This window comes from Canis lupus, chromosome 26 (genome assembly GCF_048164855.1).
Source record: "Canis lupus baileyi chromosome 26, mCanLup2.hap1, whole genome shotgun sequence".
In the NCBI taxonomy this organism is placed as follows: domain Eukaryota; kingdom Metazoa; phylum Chordata; class Mammalia; order Carnivora; family Canidae; genus Canis; species Canis lupus.
In genome coordinates, this window is record NC_132863.1 from 14,946,846 (window position 1) to 14,963,952 (window position 17,107).

The window sequence follows — 17,107 nt, forward strand, 5'->3', positions numbered from 1 at the left end:
ACATTTATTGGCCTTAGTTTTGGGTGCACCATCCTACCTGTCCTCTTGGCTAAAGGAGCACTGTAAGTTACCAGCTGCTGCCAGGGCAGAAAAGAACTCTCCAGTGTATGATGATGTCTACCAGTGAGGACATAGTCTAAGGAGATTGCACACCTGGAATGTAAGCATTGCCACACAGAAGGTGGGCTCCTTGCGGGAGGAAAGGAGAATCAAATGGACAAGGAGATAAACGGAGTAACAATCGTAAGACATCTAAAGTACTTATCCATTGGAAGAAGAGAAAAAGAAGAAATTTTGAGTTATATAATTGCCCCTATATCATGTAGTGTCTATGTCGTCTTTGTATTAACATGTGGCCCGTAGGTTAGCTGAGCAAGTCTGACACTTTGAAAATGCCCTACCTTCCGAAACACAAATGATTCTTCATTGTAAACTGGATTGAGTCCATTGTTCATCACCATGCGAGTTCGGAATTCCTTACGGATAGTGTCGGTGGGCAACCCATACATATCCACTTCTACGTACGTACCAATCTTCTTATCTGATAAAAACTGACCTGATATGACCTGCAGCAACACAGAAATATAGTGAGAGAGAAGTCAAGTCTGTGTAATGGTCAAGAGCAATGAATAATCTGGAAGTAAGAAATCTTTGGTTTATCTTCAGAAATTTTAATTATCAGTGGAAATAATGTATTCATTCCTTACTCAATTGAAAAATTAGTGAGCAACTACTCTATGCCAAAAAAAAAAAAAACTGCTCAAGACAGAGGTTCTGCCTTTGACAACTGTCTATAAAAAGAAGAAAAAAATGATGAATCCTGTAATACAAAGAAATAACTTCCACAGCAGCTTAATTCCACTGAAATGCCCACATCTATGAAACAAAGTGATGGGTTGGAATATGGAATGGAATATGTCCCATTACAGCTCTGAAGTTCTTAATTCTTTTTTAAGTCTTGGAAAGAGATGCACTGAAGAAAAAAGCAATGCTACTATTTGTCTATTGGCTGTTATCCCTTACCAATATTGACATTGGTCAGTGCTATGTATTTGTAAAGACCAGCATTAAATTCCACCTATTATAAAGCCATGGACAGACTATTTTTCATTTACTTTCCAAAGGACTATAGACATTTAGCAGGGATTTTTCCATATATTGAATAGATCACAATTTTGAAAGTTTTTCAATGTAAAATTTGACAAACAATAAACTGTATATTTTAAAGTATACAATAAGGTCAGTTTTGACCTATGTGCACATCTGTGAAACTGTTACAGTTTTCACTTTTTCAGAATGTCGTGTAATTAGAACCATACAGTATATAGTATTTTTTTAAGATTTTATTTCTTTATTCATGAGAGACACAGAGAAAGAGAGGCAGAGACATAGGCAGAGGGAGAAGGAGGCTCCCTGTGGGGAGACCGATGCAGAACTTGATCCCAGGACCCTGGGATCACAACCTGAGCCGAAGGCAGAGGCTCAGCCACTGAGCCACCCAGGTGCCCCAGTGTGTAGTATTTTTATTTGCTTCTTTCACTTAGTAATATGCATGCAAGTTTCCTCTATGTGTTTTCATGACTTGATAGCTTATTTCTTCTCAGTACTGAATAATACCCCATTGTCTGGATGTACCATAGTTTATGTGTATCCAATCACCTATGGAAGGATATCTTGGTTGTCCTTTTTGGCGTAATTTTTGGCAATTACAAATAAAGCTGCTATAAACATTTCTGTGTAGGTTTTTGTATGGATGTAAGTTTTCAATTCATTTGGGTAAATACCCAGGAGCACGATTGCTGGATTATAGGATAAGAGAATGCTTCCAAAGTGGTTGCACCATTTTGCATTTCCTCCAGCAATGAATCCTCTTGCTCCACATCCTCTACTAGGCACTTTTTTTGATCTGGTGTCTTCTGTTGAAAGTAGCTAATGGTTTTACTAGTGAACAAAATGTATCTCTTAGGGAAAAAAAGGAGAATCCCAAAGTTGAGAGCAACACATGGATTGTATAGAGTGACATTAAATATTTCAATGTGATTCCTTAAGGCTTTTCCAGGACCCCATCTGCACACACATTTTTACAATTCTGTGACAAGCAGGGGCCCTACCTGCACTGAGCAAGTGGCTGCAATAACCCCATCGACAGGCGTTTCAGAGAATGGATCAAAGGTTCGATCGGGCCGTCTCATGAAATCTGGTTTGAGGAGGTACCTGGTAGGACAAAAGCATAGAAAGAGTTTATTAGTTGCATTTACAATGACTAAAACCCTCATGCTTCAGGACATGAAGTACTCCCTCCCCGACCATCTCTAATTTAGGAGCTAGGCTTTTAGGCAGGGAATTCTAAGGGTTGAAGAAACTTTTCCTTTCCTAATTGGAAGAGAAGACAGAAAAGAAGGATGTTTTTAGATTTCAGGCTCAGTGACATCTAGAGTTTCCTAATACTATTATATTCTCTTGAAGTTTTTTATGCTATGGATCTCTTTAGATAATTACTCTTATATGTACAAAATAAAATACAAAAAAACCAATGAAAAACCATTTATATGAGCTATAGTTATTAAAATATGGAGAGTACATGATATTCTACTTTGTGTTTTAATTACTGCATTGAATTATGAGATAAGATGACAAGTTGATAACTGTAACTTCAAAGTACTGATATGCATAAAAATATGTTGTGAGATCTATAACACTAACACTGTTAATATTAATGTAGATTGTTTTCTATGTTCACAGTCAAAAGAACCATGAAATTTTAGTTAGAGGCAGGTAAACATAAAGATGTAATTATTTCCCTATTTCTGGCCAGTGTAATTAGGCAAGAAAATGAAATAAAAGGTATCTATGGAAAGAAATAAGTAAAACTTCTTGTCACAGAGGACATGATCTTGTATATAGAATCTATTTAAGGAATCTACCTTAGGGAATCTACTAAAAAAATTATCAGGGGGCGCCTGGGTGGTTGTCAGTTGAAAGTCCAACTCTTGGTTTTGCTCAGGTCATGATCTCATGGGTCATAAGACTGAACCTGCACTGGGCTCCATGCTCAGTGAGGAGTCGCTTGAATATTCTTTCCCTCTGCCCCTCAGCCCCTCATACACTTTCTTTCTAAAATAAATGGAGAAATCTTTAAAAAAAAATGAGCAGAACTAGTAAATGAATTCAGCAAGGCTGCAGGACACAAAACCAATATACAAAAATCAATTTTATTTTTATATACCAGCAATGAAAAATCCAAAAGTGAAATTAAGAAGATTCCATTTATGATAGCATAAAAAAGAATAAAATACTTAGGAATAAATATAACAAAGTAAGTGCATATACTTTGAAAACTACAAAACACTGTTTAAAGATATTGAAGAAGATCTAAGTAAATGGAAAGACATCTTGTGTTCATGGATCAGAAGACAATATGGTTAAGGTGGCACCAATTCACCAAATTGATATACTGATTCAATCCCTATCCAAATCCCAACTGGCTTCTTTAGAAATTGACATGCTGATCCTAAAACTCAAGGACCAAGAATAGCCCAACCACCCTTAAGCAAGAAAAACAAAAGTTGAAAGTTTCGTAATTCTCAATTTCAAAACTTTCTACAAAGCAACAGTAATCAAGGCAGTACACTTGATTGGTGTAAGGATGCACATATAAATCAATGAGATAGAAATGGGAGTCTATAAATAAATTCATTTATCTTTGATCAGTTGGTTTTTGACAAGGATGCCAAGATTTTTCAATGGGAGAAAGAATATTCTTTTAAACAAATGTTGCTAGGACAACTGTAATGGCCACATGCAAAAGAATAAAATTAGCCCCTTCTCTCACGCCATATACAAAAATTAACTCCAGATGAATCAAAGACTTAAATATAAGAACCAAAATGGTAAAATTCTTAGAAGAAAAAGTAAGGATAAATCTTCACGACTTGGCAATGGGTCTCAGACATAGCATCAAAAGCACAAGCAACAAGAGAAAAAAGATAAACTTGGCCTTATCATAAAACTTTTGCACTTCAAAAGTCACTATATCAAGACAGTGAATATACAAGCCACAGAATTGGGAGAAAGTATTTGCAAATCATAACTATCTGATAAGAGGTTTGTGTCTACAATATGTCAAAAACAAATAACCCAGTTAAAAAATGGGCAGGTGATCTGAATACACATTTCTCCAAAAAAGAGAAACAAATGGCTGATAGGGGCACGAAAAGATGCTTACTTAGAATCATTAGTTACCAGGGATAACTGATAACTAATTTTGATTTGATAAGCCAATCAAAATCACAATGAGATGTTACACACACATTAGGATGGCTATAGTAAAAAAGTCAAACAGTTAAGTGTCGACAAGGACATAGAAAAATTGGAACCCTCATACATTGTCAGTGGGAGTGTAAAATGACACAGCACATTATAAGATAGTCTGGAAGTTCCTCAGACAGCTAAACAGAGTTGCCAAATGACCCAGTAATTCCACTCTTAGTATATAACCAAGAAAAATGAAAACATATCTACACAAAAACTTGTATGTGAATATTATAACAGCATTATTTATAACCAAAAGACAGAAACAATCCAAATGCCTATTGATAGATGAATGGATATATATAATATGTAGCATATCTATACAATGGGAACTTACTCAACAATAGAAGAAAATGAAGTACTGGTATCTGCTACAACATAAACCTTGAAAACATAATGCTAAGTGAAAGAAGGCAGTCCCAAAAGACGTATCACATGAATCCATTTCTATAAAATGTGCAGTATAGACAAATATAAAGAGAGAGAGTAGATGGCAGTTGCTTACATCTGGGAATAGGGATCAGGGGATCCTGGGAGGTAAGAGCACAAGGGTAGGAGTTTTCTTTTTGAGGTAAGGAAAATGTTTTAAATTGACCTAACTACACAAATGTCTGCCACCCTTATGCCCTTTTGTTATAGTCACATAATTACACCTCACCCAGATTCCATAACCCCCCAGTTTGAACTTGTATCAATTTGATCTCTCCAAGAAAAATTACTTTTGTTACAAAGAACTATAACCAAAGAGAAATTCCATACTAATATGAGCAGCAGGTAAGGGATGATAAAAGTACTTTCCCCAAAACTATAGGTTTACTTTTAAGTGTAAAAGAATCAAAATTAGAGGGATCAAATCTTTCCTATTCTTTAAAAGCATAACTTTTACTGAGTTTAACTCTAGATGATATCAAATTTATTATCTTTTAAAATCCAACCTAAAAGGATTCTGAGGTGTGATATTTCTCCTTAAGGAAAGATTCCAAGTCACATTTTTGTGGTTTTCACAAAGTTGTCATTTGTTGCTATCTTCTACGTTCCAACAAAAAAGTGTTAAAGAAAATAACGCCACCTTCGACTTAGAGATGTAATCATCAATGAAGAACCTCCAAGGGACAACAATGATTTTTAAATCAAGGATATAGAGAGTTTTCAGAATTGCTCAAATATTAAAGGTGATTTTGAACTTTCCCCTGTCTCCAAGAGAATGCAACCCTAAATGTTAGTTTAAAAGATGTCTAACTGCACAAAAGAGATGGTTTCCTGTGTTTACAGAGTTTTTGATTTAGGCCTTTTTTTGTGGCTAGTGTTAGCCACTGGAAAACATGATGATAGAGCAAAAGTTGAAGCCTTAGGATGGTAAGGAGATGAGAAACTACAATATTACGCATACTACTTCCAGGGGAGCCTACCAGCATCAGACATTAGCTCAGAGGGGAGATAACAGGTGATGGTTCTGGCTATCACAGGACAGGGAACATTTGGAATGAGGGATTCTGCATCCTGAGAACAACAGGGGCAGTAGTTTCCTGGAGACTCAGTACTCTCCATTCCCCAGAGCCATTTCTGAAGGCACCTTTCTCAACAAAAATACAAAATTGTGATACTGATGATTTCCTAGTGCCAAAAACATTCTTCCATGTTGCCTGCTTCCATATCTGCTTAGAAGAAAACTAATCTCTGAGAGAGTAAACTGATCCAAAATAAGAAATGCCAGGAGGAAAGGGTAAGAAAATGGAGTCTAATTTTCCAAAGCAGGCAACCTTTGGTGTAATGTATTCATTTTATGTACTTAAAAAATAAAAGAGAGCATGTAGAAGTTTGACAGGGCCACGAGGTAAGCCCTGGCCTGGGGCTGACCCTAGCTAGCTTGTCTTCAAGGTGTGTCTGTTCTGGCCTGTGGTGGCCTGCAATGCAGCAGAGGCTGTCACTCACTAGTGGCTGTGTAGGTCCAGGGATCCCCAGGCACCAATGGGACCTGTGTCCCATAGGGCTCTCTGCTTGGTTTAATGCTCTTGCAGCCACCATCTTGAAATTCTTAATCTGTGAACAAGGAGGACTTCATTTTCATTTTGCATTGGGCCCCACAAACTATGTAGCCAGGTGTTTTTTGGCACAGAAAATAAATTCATTCCAAGAATCCAAGTCTGTGTGGTGGGCATGGGTATAAGCCAAAGCCAATGACAAGTGAAGGGACCTAAGGATTTTCTGTGGCCTTGGAAAGCAAGGGAGGAAGAGAAGGGTCTTCAGCTAGATGGGTGGACAGGAGCCATAAGAATCAGAGGGTGGGGTCATAAGGAAGGACAACCTATTTCATCACACCCAACGTGGCATCAATTGTTCAATAATCCATTATCTTCTTTACCAGCAAGAAAGCAAAATGGCTGACTATAAGATGTCATGGAATTCAAGACATGTTCCAATCTGAGAAAGTTTTTTTTTTAATCTTTTATTTATTTTTTTACGATTTATTTATTCATGAGAGACAGACAGAGACAGAGAGAGAAAGAGAAAGAGAGAGAGAGAGAGAGAGGCAGAGACACAGGCCGAGGGAGAAGCAGGCTCCTCACAGGGAGCCCGATGCGGAACTTAATCCGGGATCCTGGGATCATGCTGTGAGCTGAAGGCAGATGCTCAACGACTGAGCCACCCAGGCATCCCTAATCTGAGAAAGTTCTACAAAAAGTGTGCATCCTTGAATCCTACTAGTTTGGTATCGACCAATCTCAATTTCCTCTGAAAGCCTGCAGACTTGAAAAATGAACTTGCTCTATTTTGTTTCATTAGAAATTATAGAAATGCCACATTTGTACACTTTTGCTCATTTTTAAAATGAGTCTATCATAAACTACTGCTCACTTTCCTACTAAAAAACACACTGAGCCCAATGGCACAGCCTCCCAAGAGATCAGCCCAGAGAGCAGACAGGAAATTCCAGAAAGGTTCCCAATGTTTCATTAGTGTTGATGGATTCAGAGGGTGTCCATGCGCTTTGCACACTGATGTTCTCCATAAAGCAGCTACTGCTTGTCACCCTAAGCCTAAAAGGTACAGAATGCCTCTTTACGGAAGCCCAGTCTACAGACACACCATCAAGGAGTTTTTAACAAGTCCCTGTAGGTGAGTAGGAGAACCACAAGGGCAAGGTAGTGAAAGCCAGAGCTTCATGGATGCCCTCACTTCCCGGGAATGCATCCGGTGAGCCAGCCCTGTGACTACCAGCTATGACCACTCCATCACAGAAGAGCTGAGAAACAGACAACTGAGAAGATTTCTTCCCTCTTTCCTGTCAGTGATGACCTTTGCCTCCGGTTGGGCAAAAGGGAAGCCTGAGGGAATGATGACACATGACTGAATGCTACGGTCAATGCATCTCCAAGTTGGGCTGCCGAACTCAACAATCCTATTTTTCTAGCCCCTCTTACAGGACTTAGGTTTTTGGTCACATCACTCAAACACTTCAGCACAGAGTTCAGGCTAGAGGAGCACTGCCCTTGTCTGTGAATGCATTCTGAAAATAAACAGTGGTGCATAAAAGGAGACACTGAGGTGTGACTGGGTAGCCCAGTGGTTGAGCATCTGCCTTTGGCTCAGGGCATGATCCCAAGGAATCCTTCCTGGGATCGAGTCACGCATCAGGATCTCCAGGAGGAGCCTGCTTCTCCCTCTGCCTATGTCTCTGCCTCTCTCTCTGTATCCATCATGAATAAATAAAATCTATAAAAAAAGAGAGACACTGATCATGTGAACCAGGGTGAAACAGAAAATCCTGCAAAGAAATGGAGCATACAGGTACAACTCCTGTTAGGACCTCTCTATCTGGAGACTGTTCCTCTCCCTGTGAAAGTATGGGCCATCGGACAGCTGAGGCAAAAAAGGGAAAACTTTAGTGTCATGGGGCCACAAGGAAGGTTCCTAGGAGGGAGCCCCGCCAAGGCTGATGTGTCTGGTATGAACCATGAGGGCCCTAGCTGCCTCCCTGAACTCTGTAAAGGCCCAATTTGGACAAAGCACTTAATGATTCTTGCCTGGCTTGTGTGTGTGATCCACCATGAGGTCCTAAGCTTTTCTTAAACCTCCCTGTGCACAGAAATTTGCAGTTTATGAAGTACCTTCAGATACACTCCTTTTTGTCCTTCCTGGGCTGCCGCCACAAACCCAATGTGATGAATTTTGTGGTCTTCATTTCATGGAGCACAAGATGGTGGCCCAGAATCTACCACAGATGCCAGGCAACTAGAGCTAGGGTGGAGGAGCTAGGGCTCAAAGCTGGGCTTTAGCCTGGAGCTTTTAGCCCCACACAACCACCACCCCCTGCAGCCTCAGCTTGCCCCTGGGGGTCCATCCATCAATCTCCTGGTTAGGAACGTCATGCATTAAACAACAACAGAGCTTTAAAAAAATTCTACAATGTGTATATTGTGGTTTCCTTCTGAATTGCATCATTTTTATTTCTTTCTGTAACTGACATTTAACGTATTGGTTTAAGGTATATGATTTTAATTTCTTTCAAAGCACACAGGAGAGGAAAATATCATGTACGTGCCAGCTATGCATGTGGTGGGTTACTCATGGGTGTAGACGAACTGGCAGAGAACCATCTGGCAGGCAGGAAGAGGTGTGGGTATGCACTCTGAACCCACGGCTGCTGAAAAATGTTATCTTGATTGGCTGGTTTTAGTGATAAAAATGAGGTATTCAACTAGAGAGGCCAAGAATTTCCCGACAGTAGTATTATGGATGGGATGGCTCTCCATTGGATTAATTTAGGGGCATGGGGACAGATGCAGGGATGAAAAACATGGCTACACAGTTTTTTCCTCTATAGAATTTAACTTCACAGTTTCATTTAACCTTTCAGTGTTCTACACTATGAAATTAGGGAATTAACATTTCCTATTTCACTCCTTGGTTCACAGATTTTAAAGAATGCCAGTTAAGTAAACTAGAACAATATTCAGAGCATTATTTCTTTTTTTTTTTTATTTTTTTTTTTATTTTTTATTTTTTTTTTATTTTTATTTTTTTTTTTTCAGAGCATTATTTCTTGATAACTGCTATTTACAAGACATGCAAAAGAATCAAGACAGGACAAAGTTTTCTTCCTAGGTGTATTAAATTCAAATCGACACCCACAATTTCATTATATGTTAAATCAACATAGAAGGAATTCCTCTATTTCTTAGGCAAAATAACATATATTTAATATCTATGTTTCCAGTTAATGTCCAAATGAGCAGGAATCATTATCTATCATACCTATACAAACTTCCACTCTTAAATTTAAAGCCAGAGAATTAAACTCTAGAGTGTGTATTATAAACTGCTTAACTTGTGGCTGATTTTTTTTTAAAACCCGCTTAGTAAACTGGGCAGATGAAGAATGTATACTTGCAAATATAATCTATCTAGGGATTTCAATTGTTTCTATCCCATCCCTCAAACTCAGCTTAAATTGGGCAGCCCCTAATTAAAAATGACACAGTTTCAATATAGCTGTAGTATGGAGTTCAGGAACAAGATGACAACAGTTTAAATCACATTACTCACCCACATGATCCATTATACTCAAATTTTCCCTGATTCAATTGCATCGCTAAATCTGTCAAGAGACAAAAATAATTTAGCATCTCATCTTCCTGGACAAAGAAAACCATGATGGGTGATTTTAAACAATGGAAATCAGATACTGATCCGAGGCCAAAAGGTCCTTTTTAACATTACAAGGTACTTCTGGGTCTGTTGAGAGCACACAACTTTCTTCCCTGCTGAAATCATGTTGTGTTTAAGTTAAACATAAAATATATTTTCATAGAGATGCTTAGAATTGCTTTAAAAATTGGATTCAATATATGAGTCAAATGATTGTTCAATTAGTGTTGAGTATAGATGTTCAACTGGGAAGAATACACCTTATGATCACAGATTAAGGGGTGGCTAGGGATATCCAGTAGGGTCATAGGAGTACAAACTTGATTAAAAACACTAAATAAAATAAAATTAGTAGCTTGCTCCTACTTTTAGACTTAGGGAGAATTCTTCTAGTGGGGACTACACTGGCAGGGCATGCTTATGATTTTTCTCTAGCAAGGGGACACAATCTTCTCTTTTCTCATTTGCAAAAAAAAAAAAAAAGAATAAGCTGATGGATTTTTTTCCTTCTTCAACATGTTGTGACTGATCCTAACGTTACAGAAAAAACATAAGCTGACCTAGTGAATGAACTGGTTTAGAATCATTTAATCCATATAATGGACTCACTGACAACTGGAAATACAATACAAGTTGAACCCTCTCTCTTTCTCTCTCTCTTTTTTTTAAGTAAAATTAGCGATACTCTTGTATTTGGTCTCTGATAGAAACACTATGGGATTGTGCTGGTACCTGGTCATAGTTTAGCATAGCAAGGACTAATGGAGATGCTGTGTAGACAATTGACTCCAGCTTCTGATCCCTGAGAAGGTGTCACCAAGGGGAGGGAAGCACAGTCAAGACCACATTCATGGCAAAGGGATGGAAGTCAAGAGACCTTTTAATCAGTCCAAATAATAGGGAACAAGGTGGAGAGAAACTCTCAAAGTAGGGTGGATGGACTAGAGAAGAAAAACGTTCCCAAATCAGGAAAGATAGGAGGTATGCCCTCATATAGCAAAGGACTGAACAATAAAAGGTTTTTGTTTTGCTTTGTTTTACCATTTTTAAGGACCAGGCTATGGAATTAACCACAGCACATGAATACTTCTTACCTCTTTTAGGAAAACAACTAGAAACCTAGTTTTAAATCTCTAATCTTAAAGTTGTAATCCTAAACTCTTAACAGGCTTTAAAAGCTTAAAAAATTGTTTATGCATTTAAAAAATTTACTTCTCTCCTTCCACGGAAGGGAAAAATATAATATATTGGAAACTTGCCTTTGAATACACTTTGGAGGACAAAGTTACAGATTAGTGCCTCTACGAATATATAAATCCTTACACACTTAGTGGAGTCTACTCGAGCATATTCTGTACCTTTATGGTGACATGCCACTGCATTATTGATATCTGCTGAATGTTAACAGTGGGAAGGGTACTTTCTAAAGGAGAAATGAGTCATAGTTACTGTACAGAGATACTCAAATTTTTCTCATTTAATTTGGTCTCTGGAAATGAAGATAAGTATGATCCAAAAAAGAAGAAAAATTAGAAATATTGTGGAAAAGGGGACAATGTTTGGCAGATTAGCTGTGGTATTTATGAAAGGAAATTAAATTTAAATCAAAATATTTTGTCTTCTACCCTTTTTATGGCTCTATTTTTAGTTTTTCATATCTCACCATTACATAAATCCAACATCACATTGTTTTGCCATATGTCTGCTTCCTTTAAAAAATGCCCACAGCCAACTGATGGCAACTGTTTGGCACCATCCTGTCAAAGTGTTCTCCTGGAATTTGAGGTCACTGGACATCAGTTCGTACCTGGGGTTTGATAGTTCAGCGAAACCATCTGGCAGCCAGCATTCCAGAAAATTTGAGGCATGTAATTACTGGAATCAACCCGGCCTCCCTTGGGGTAAATGCGACTCATTTGCCGTTTGTTATAACTGTGTAACTTATTAAGGAGAACAGAAAAAAAAGAGTATTCCAGAAGCAATAAATAAACATAAAGTCTAGACCAATAATGACACACAGATAACAGAGATAAATTTCACATTTTTAAGTGATGCTTGGGAGAAAAACCACAGTTCACTGTGTAGACTATAAAAACAATTCACATTTGTGCAGATTTTCAGTTGCTGTGGTCTTTCACACATACTATTTTATTAGCACTACAACCACAATGATCTATCAGCCATTTATCTGTTTTAGAGACTTCTGCCAACCCCAAAGTGAACCTGCCATTCATTCCATTTACTACATAAGGATACTTCACAAATTCAATTGCATGTGTCTTCAAGTAGCCTAGACCAACGGACTCGTTAAAAGAAGACATGTTATAATGAATATTGCGCTCTGTAAAGAAAAATAAAGATGCACTCAGAAATGCTCCCATCCAACCTCGAGGAAAGACAAGTAATAAACATAATCACATCCTGAATCACGAGGCTTTGGAGGCAGATGTTTCATTATCTTATCAGTATCTCCTACTTTCATTAACATCTTGTGGATAGGACAGCTGACTTAAATAGTGATGGATTAAATTTGGAGTCATTAAACAAATTATGTGTAATGTTCCCACACAGCCACCCCTGAAATATGTACACTTGATGACGATGATGGCTTCTCCAGCCCAAAAATGATTATGAAAGTTTAAAAATACTGCAGTACAGTTTTGGAGGGCTGTTTTTGATGAAAAGATGTCTTATGAAAATACACCGAATGCAAGAAGCAATACCAAGCTCTCCTAGTGCTACGAAATCCACAGTATCTCAGAGCCACCTTGTGGACGATGAAGGGAATGACAAGGGAATGTCACTGCATGCCAAGGACACGAGACTACACGCATGGTCTGTGACACTAAAACAGGGTGAGGGAGAGCTGCCCTGATGCCAAGAAAAATGGTGAGAAGTCAGATTACAGCTCATCAGCATAATAAAAGCAGACTAAAAAGGCAATAGAATTTAACCTTTGGTGTTACCTTCAGCCACATGGAAACCTTGAAACTTTACAGGCTGTGCATAGTTGATCATTGTAGACAAATATGGATGGATATTAGTGGTAGCACCTACATACTTATATGATGCCATCCATGCCTGCTCATCTTCTACAGTAACCAGGCCCTACAAACACAATGAAAGGAATACGCACGTTGAGGACCTCGGTGGGACAGATAAATACATGCTACAGACATCCTCACTAAAGATGATCTTTGCATACAAATAGAAAGATAAAGACCTTTTCTTTCTCAATTGTGCTACAAGATAATTTTAGAAGTTCATGTCTGGGGTGTGTGCCTAGCTCAGTCAGTAGAGCATGCGACTCTTGATCTCAGAGGGTCATTATTTGAGCCCCACATCAGGCATGGAGTCTACATAAAGGAAAAAAGAAGTTCATGTCTATCATAGCCCCTAATAATAGAAAAGGAGATAATAATAAAATATGAGGCTAGTCTTACATTTTTTTAAAAGATTTCCAGAGGACTTTAAAACAGTCAAAAAAGTAAATGGAAGTTCGCAGCAATCTATGAAATATATATAGCAGGTATTATCATTTATAATTTCACAAATTGTGGCATAAGGTGAAAAAACAGCTTCCATGTGTATCAGAATCCCCTGGAGGGCTTGGTCAAACATAAATTCCTGGACTTCATCATCAGCATTTCCGATGAAGTGAGTCTGAGGTGAGGCCCAAGTATTTCCATTTCCATTAGCTCCTAAGTGCTAATGATGTGGCTGGTCTGGGGACCACACTTTGCTTAATACCGGTCTAGAATTTTAGCCACATATGTAAGTAGTTTATGGTACATTTTTAAAAAGCTTATTCTGAAACTAATCTGCTAACCCCCTACATAGGATATGTCAAAATTGTATTATTTTACAAAAAGGAAAATAGAAAACAAATTATTTCGGTTTATTTCTTGGTAAATCAGAACAAAATAAACAACAAAAATAATACTTTCAAAAACAATCAACATTTTGCTGAGAACTTTGAAAACCCGATGAAGACTTACTTCATCGGAAAACTCTGAGGATGAGGTCCAGGAATTTATGCTTTAACAAGCCTTCCAGGGGATTCTGATTCACATGGAAGTTGTTTTTCCATTTTATGGCATGACTTCCTGCATAGACTGATATAGGCGGATGAACTGCTTAGTCCATATGAATCAATTCGTTAGTTAAAAAAATGGTCAGACTGTCTTATCTGATGACTTGACAATCTGGGCATTCTAAATCATCAAGCTGACTCCACCAATAAAAAAAAAAACCTGAGATAAACAATCAGATAATATAATTTATTTTTATTTTTAATCATTCCTTTATATGTCCCGTCCACCCAAATAAGGGCAGAGGCCATGTCTGAGTCCTTTCTCGGGTGTTAGTAACACCAGGACCACATATTGGGCACTACATGCTGAATTCCGGGATGCACCACTTCATTACTGCCAGTAACCAGGTGGAGTAAGGATTAGAGCTCCACTCACTGACTGGGGCCTTGAGGATTAAAACAATGTGGTCACAGTTACTTAATTAATACATAGCAGGGACTAAACATCAACCTCTGCTTTGTTGACCTCAATACTTTATGAAATTCTAGAAGAGAAGTTCATGAACATGATGGGAGGGATTAAGATCAGACTTACCATTACTATTCCAAACTTACTATTTAGACAGTAAGAATATAGGGTCTCCCTCCAAATAAGATAGGGCCCCACAGACAGCCAGACATAATGTTCTGAAGCTCTGAAGTATGGGAATCAAATTATAAGGCAAATTTCTGTGATTGCCACCAGTCTTGCTATTGTAATAAACTGTTCACATTTACTCAATAAAACAAACCACTGTGGTATCATGAAGAATGTCCAAGAGGACAAAAGAAACTAAAAATGTAACTTTACTTATAATAAAGTCGATATCTACTAACATCAAATAAAAGTCCTAGAATGTATACAGTGCGAAATTAACCAATGATCCTATAAAATGCCAGTGTAGGGCAGTCCCCGTGGCTTAGCGGTTTAGCGCCGCCTTCGGCCCAGGGCATGATCCTGGAGACCCGGGATTGAGTCCCACGTCGGGCTCCCTGATGGAGCCTGCTTCTCCCTCTGCCTGTCTGTCCGTCTGTCTGTTTCTCTGTGTGACTCTAATAAATAAATAAAATCTTTAAAAAAATAAAATAAAATAAAATGCCAGTGTAGTCAGAAACAAGATCATCTTTCTAGTATGCTAGAACATCTGATGACCTAGTAGGTCACTTTTAATTTCAAATTCAATGTGTTGATGATTATGTGCTCCTATAGGAATGAAATCTCTAATGCCAACTAAGTGCCTGACTGCACTAAACACTTGTTTTGAGGAAAATCATCCTATTCACCTGCCCTAGTTTTGTGATTTTTATCAGGAATTAATCATTTCATCACTGTGAATAATTCTTTCTTTTGAAGACTGTCATAATTAGATGCATTAAGCATCTAAATATTATAAACAGTAAGCCTGACATTCCATGGCATGAGGCAGGGAGTGGGAGATAGAGTTGACCATATTTAGTACAAACTGTTCAATATTAGAGGGCCACATACAGTATTTTGTAATAAAAAAATTGCACAAGGAAATTATTTTCTTACCTTTTTGTTGATTTCATGTTCAAGGTCATCCGACGCCTACATTAGAGAAAGATAATTATTTGTTTACTTCTCTAAAGGGCAAAATTCCAAATTTACTAGTCATACATATGTAAATATTTAAATAAACATATGTAAGCTTATTATTCTATTTATTTGTGAAGCTGGAAAACTATTGATGACATAAAGCCATCGGCAAAATAAGTACTGGAAAGATACAACAGCCTGTTTTACATACTAGAAAAACAAACCTTAATAGTATTTCCCTCCTTTGTTCGTAATATTTGTCTACTTAGAGGTTTCCTTATATTAGCTAAATTATTTAGTGATGGAGTTTAGGAAATAACTTGATGTGGCAATCTCTCCTGATATGTAAAGGGCGGCAAGTACGAATGGCTAATTCAACACTTGTGTGGGTACTGCTAAAGGCTTTATGTGGTTAAAGTAGCATCAAGGTAGGCACTGAGTCTTAGTAGGCATCTAAGAATCTCAAAGTAGTGGCAATACTCCCTATCAGAAGAGGGAGGGTGTAATCAAAATGTTCCTTTGGCTTTTTGCTTTTTAAACACTTTCCCATTTCCCTACTACCAAATAAGCACCTACCTGCATTTTCACCCACCGTCTTCAATGATTAAATAACCCTGCTCCCATCAAAGACCACACCCTCACATCATCATGATACCATATACCCTCACCTTCTCAGGGAACTCAAAGGCAGTTAGTTATATTCCTTCTCTCTCTTGCAAGACTAATCTCTCCCTTTCTATGGCACCATTTCCAAGAGTTTGCAAACATACTCCAGATTCATTCGTTCTGCAAATAACACTCCCTTGACTCCTCAGGTTGCTGTTAGCCACCAGCCTGTACCTCACTTCCCTTTACAGCAAAACTTCTCAAAAAGTATAGTCTCTACTTATTCACATCTGCTTCAGTGGCATCCACCACACCGTTGAAACTTCTCTTTTCAGTAGTGAAAGGAACCATAAGGAAAGGAGGGGAAACTGAATAGGGAAAAATTAGAGAGGAAGACAAACCATGAGAGACTCCTAATTCTGGGAAACAAATGGGTGCAGAAGGGGAGGTAGGTGGAGGGGTTGGGTAACTGGGTAATGGGCAGTAAGGAAGGCACGTAATGTGATGAGCACTAGGTGTTACATACTATGTTGGCAAACAAACATTATATGTTCTCACTCATTTGGGGAATATAAATAATAGTGAAAGGGAATAGAAGGGAAGGGAGAAGAAATGGGTAGGAAATATCAGAAAGGGAGACAGAACATGAAGACTCCTAACTCTGGGAAACGAACTAGGGGTGGTGGAAGGGGAGGAGGGCGGGGGGTGGGGGTGAATGGGTGACGGGCACTGAGGGAAGCACTTGACGGATTGAGCACTGGGTGTTATTCTGTATGTTGGCAAATTGAACACCAATAAAAAAATAAATTTATTATTAAAAAAATAAACTCCCATCAGACTATAAGCTCTATGAGAGCTGAAACCAATCGTGTTTTGACCTTTCTGGATTGTTATGGCCTAGACTATGCCTA

The 17,107-nt window shown here is 38.2% G+C and overlaps 1 protein-coding gene across 11 annotated transcripts in view; it reads right to left on the bottom strand.

The window, feature by feature from the left end:
- Positions 1–17,107, bottom strand: part of PLCB4 (phospholipase C beta 4) — a 418,616-nt gene that overhangs the window by 51,010 nt on the left and 350,499 nt on the right. For all 11 annotated transcript variants that reach the window (XM_072800091.1, XM_072800090.1, XM_072800095.1 and 8 more), the window contains 7 exons: positions 15,567–15,602; positions 12,927–13,068; positions 12,217–12,301; positions 11,768–11,892; positions 9,859–9,910; positions 2,112–2,214; positions 402–566 (listed from right to left, as the gene is read on the bottom strand). In XM_072800091.1, the coding sequence (XP_072656192.1) occupies positions 402–566; positions 2,112–2,214; positions 9,859–9,910; positions 11,768–11,892; positions 12,217–12,301; positions 12,927–13,068; positions 15,567–15,602 (708 nt within the window). The remainder of the gene's footprint in view (positions 1–401; positions 567–2,111; positions 2,215–9,858; positions 9,911–11,767; positions 11,893–12,216; positions 12,302–12,926; positions 13,069–15,566; positions 15,603–17,107) is intronic.